The sequence below is a fragment of the Aegilops tauschii genome, chromosome 4, assembly GCF_002575655.3.
Source record: "Aegilops tauschii subsp. strangulata cultivar AL8/78 chromosome 4, Aet v6.0, whole genome shotgun sequence".
In the NCBI taxonomy this organism is placed as follows: domain Eukaryota; kingdom Viridiplantae; phylum Streptophyta; class Magnoliopsida; order Poales; family Poaceae; genus Aegilops; species Aegilops tauschii.
In genome coordinates, this window is record NC_053038.3 from 90,603,136 (window position 1) to 90,607,338 (window position 4,203).

The 4,203-nt window shown below is 56.6% G+C and overlaps 1 protein-coding gene across 1 annotated transcript; it reads left to right on the top strand.

The window, feature by feature from the left end:
* The first annotated feature begins 831 nt into the window (after nt 1–831).
* Nucleotides 832–3,054, top strand: LOC109739778 (uncharacterized). Its single transcript, XM_020298834.1, has one exon. It carries the CDS (start codon nt 832–834, stop codon nt 3,052–3,054), a length of 2,223 nt encoding a protein of 740 aa, XP_020154423.1.
* Nucleotides 3,055–4,203: the final 1,149 nt, after the last annotated feature.

Genomic DNA, 4,203 nt, shown 5'->3' on the forward strand with positions numbered 1-4,203 from the left:
CATATGTGTTCAAGTAAATCAACATCTCATATTTCAAATAAACTAAACATTTCATATATATCTAAAAAAACTCAACATCTCACATATAGCTACAAAACTCAACATCTCATAATTATCTACAAGACTAGGCATCTCATATATACCTAAAAAAATTACAATCTAGGTTTCACTAACAAGAATCATATAGTGTGTGTGTGGGGGGGGGGGGGGATCAAAGGTTCCACCTAATCTTGGGCAAACAAAGATCCAAACCAAGCAAATCAAAGGTTCCACCTAGTCTTGGGCAGATCCCTAAAATTGCAACGCATTTACGGAGGAAAAGAAAGGGAACGGAGGAGTTTACCTAGTAGAAGGGATTGGAGATCGAATCCGGGCCTCAAAACGTCAGATCTGAGAGGGGTGTGGGGGGGGGGGGGGATCCGAAGGGGGCGCCGCCGCCGCCGCTCTCTGTAAACAGAGCAAGAGCAAGAGGGGGAAGAACTGCTGGGAGGGGCTGGCCCGATGCGGCTTAAGTCAATGTGCAGCGCCTAAGAGACGGGCGCTGCACATTACAAGTGTGGCGCCTAAGCCTTAGACGCTGCAGTGCTGTCTGTGGGGCCGCAACTGGACTAGGGCTGCCACGCTGGTAGGAGGTGCGACGCCTAAGGCAGAGACGCTGCATAGTAGTGTGCGGCGCCTAGCTGTCGGGCGCCACACGAAAGGGTCAGCAGAGTGAAATTTTTTCGAAACCAGGTCAGTTTGTGATTTGATTTCGTCCTCAGGTCAAATATGTGATTTCTGCCGATCGACTGGGGCGGAAAAGAATCTAGCTATAGTTTCTTTCGCATAGATATGGCGATTGACCTCACCGAGTTCTTGGTTTCCATCGGCAAGACTGTGTGGAATATAATCCGGCTTGACGGCACCACCCACCGTGGACGCAGCGTAGAGCTGTGGGTGGTGCTGACGACGGTGCTGCTGCTGGCCAACTTCGCCGTCGATTCCTTCGGGGCCCGGTTCTTCCCCAAGTGGTTCATGAAAGCCACCGGCGAGTTCTTCGTGATACTCAATGCCTCCTCTGTGACCTACACCCTCGGGCTCATGGAGCCTTCCATGAAGCAAGGCGGCGGAGCCCTGAGCAACTTCTTCCACGTCTGGGCCGTCCTCATCGTCACCATGCAGTACAGCGTCCAGGTCGGCCGGCCGATCAAGGGAAAGGAGCTTACCTTGGTCGACCTGATATCGTCCGTGTGGGCAGCCAACCTCCTCCGGCGCTCCAGTGCGGGGCTGAAAATCAGGCTTCCCCTCTGCTTGATCTTGTCCCTCAACGTGCTGCGCATCGTCCGCTACTACTTGGACTCCATCCGGGCGGCTGACGCGACCGCCCACAACATGAAGCTGGTGAGCGACTACATGGCGTCCTCGCGGCACACAGCCGCCAATGCCCGCCCTGACACCATGGCCGGGTATAGGTACTTGGTCCATGGAGAAGAGGAACATGAGATGGAGATCCTAAGGTCCAAGGACGCCACGCCTGGGAAGGATTGGGTGCCACCCGAGGACCTCATCACTCTGGAGACGGTGTGGACCCGCCCTCACACCGAGGACAAGCTTCTGGGCAAGAACTCCAACGACAGGCACAAGTACAAGGACGTTTGCCTCTCCTTCGCTCTGTACAAGATGCTGCGCCGCCGCTTCTTCGGTTTCCCCATACCGGAAGCCAACAACTGCGGCACGAGTGAGCTCGTCTTCAAGGGCATCCTCGAGGAAACGGACGACTACGAGAGGGCGTTTCGCGTCACCGAGGTAGAGCTGTCCTTCCTCGGCGACTTCTCCTACGGCAAGCATGCGGTCGTGTTCGCCGCCGGCTTCCCTGTCGTCCGGCTGCTGCTATCTGTCCTCATGATAGTGTCCCTTGTATACACGGTCTACGCTATCCGCGACATACCTAGCGCCGGCACATATGCCACCGCTGACGAGCAGCTCGCCAGGGTTACTCATGGAGTGGGCGTCACCCGCTGGATCATCGCCATCATCACCTACAGAGAGCTCTGGGAGATCCGTATCTATGTGTGGTCGCAGTGGACAAGGGTGGTGATCATCTGCCACTACGTTCGGCTGCTGCCACAGCAAGGGTGTATCTCGATGCTGAAGCGCTTGGTGATGGAGAAGGCGGCGAGGTTCCTGTTCAGGCACGTCGGGAGGAGCTGTTGGAATCAAGAGATCCAACAGTACAACCTAATTTTAGAAAGCGTGAATTGGCGAGACGACGACAAGATGAAGCTGCGGACCCGGGTGAAAAATGTGAAGCTGCAGGCCGAGGTGAAGAAGGCGCTGCTTGGGTCACTGAAGGCCCTGGATCCTACCCTGAATCTTCAACATGGTTCGTTGGGGTCCTACCTGCAGAGAGCCTTCCAGGGCGACCACTGCATCGCCATCGAGAGTATCCATGGCCAGGGCGAGACCCACAAGATTCTTGTTTGGCTGCTTTGGCATGTCGCCACCGGCCTCTGCCAGATCAAACTGTTGGAGACACATACAACAACCGGGCAGCCAAAGTCCGTGTACTGTGATCCCGGCAGCGAGTTCGTCGGAGGGACACGGCGGCCCGAGGGCTACGTCACTGCGATGAGCCTGTCCAACTACTGCGCGTATCTGGTCTCGCGGGCGCTGGTGCCAGACAATGGTCTCGTCGCCAAGAAGGTCTTTGACGCCGTGCGATGCGAGGCCCGTGAAAAATTGACCAGCCACGAGAAACCGATGGAGGTCTACGACGCCCTCATGGCGAGAGCGAAGTTGCCGTCGATCCTCAACATTGGCGCGGAGCTGTCGAAGGAGGTCCAGTCGGCGTACGGCGACCCACAGACCCTCTGGGCGCAGCTGGCCAAGTTCTGGGCTGGGTATCTCCTGCACCTGTCGGCCAACACGAGGGCGGGTAAGCATCAGATCCATCTCCAAGGGGGCGGAGCAGAGCTGGCCACGCACCTGTGGGCTTTACTATCCCACGCCGGCTTCCTCGGCAACATCGCTCACGGCCATCAAATGCTTGACCCAGAAGACCTAGGGGAGGCCTAAAATAAGTTATTGCTCCATTTTTCTTTACTAGTTCCTGCTTTTCCTTCGCCGTCGGCGTGCACTCAGTTTAATTTACCTCCATCTACTACCTCCGTCTAGGTGAATAAGTCATTCGCGTAGTTCTAGATGAATAAGTCATTGCGCAACAGGGCGTCAAATATTCCTCTTGCATCGCAGCCATCCAGAGCGGGCCACGAAGAGCGGCTCGAACGGAGGACGTCAACGGCGATGGCTCATAGGTGGACGCCGCATGGACATAGTCATACGAGGCGTAGCGCGAGCTCGGGCGAAAAACCCCCGTACGGGCGCGGGTGACTGGACCGGCCACAGGCGCCGGTGATGAGGACGCCGAGACAGCGGGTGCCGAGGGGGCCGCGGGAGCCGGCGGGGCCACGGGCGCCGGGAGAGCCGCGGGCCCCGGGAGGGCCACGGGCGCCGGGAGGGCCGCGGGCGCCGAGGGAGCGGGCGGGGCCGCGGGCGCTAGGTGAGGGAGTCCTGGATTAAGGGATCCTCGGGTGTCCGGGCTGTGTGTTATGGGCCATACTGATGGGCCATGAAGATACAAGGAAGAAGACCTTCCCCATGTCCGGATAGGACTCTGCTTTACGTGGATGGCAAGATTGGCGTCCGGATGTATAGTTTCCTTCTTCTGTAAACCGACTTTGTACAACCCTAGGCCCCTCCGGTGTCTATATAAGCCGGAGGGGTTAGTCCGTAGAGGCTATCAGAATTCATATAGGTTAGGCATCTAGGGTTTAGCCATTACGATCTCGAGGTATATCAACTCTTGTAACCCCTATACTCATCAAAGTCAATCAAGCAGGAAGTAGGGTTTTACCTCCATCGAGAGGGCCCGAACCTGGGTAAACATCGTGTTCCTAGTGTCCCTTGTTACCTTCGATGCTCAGACGCACAGTTCAGGACCCCCTACCAGATTGAGAGTTCCTTTCTGTCGTCGACGGAAGGATCGATGGCTCGCCTTGTCATTAACGACAACATCACCTCTGGAAGGGCCCTAGCTCTAGGACAGGTCCTCCAGCTCGGTGGTTTTACCATGGGCGCCCGCCTGGCCGTTAGGCCAAAGGCAGCCCCCGAAATCGCCAAACATCATCTTCACATCGGCCTCGAACACTCTGAAAAGATGGATCC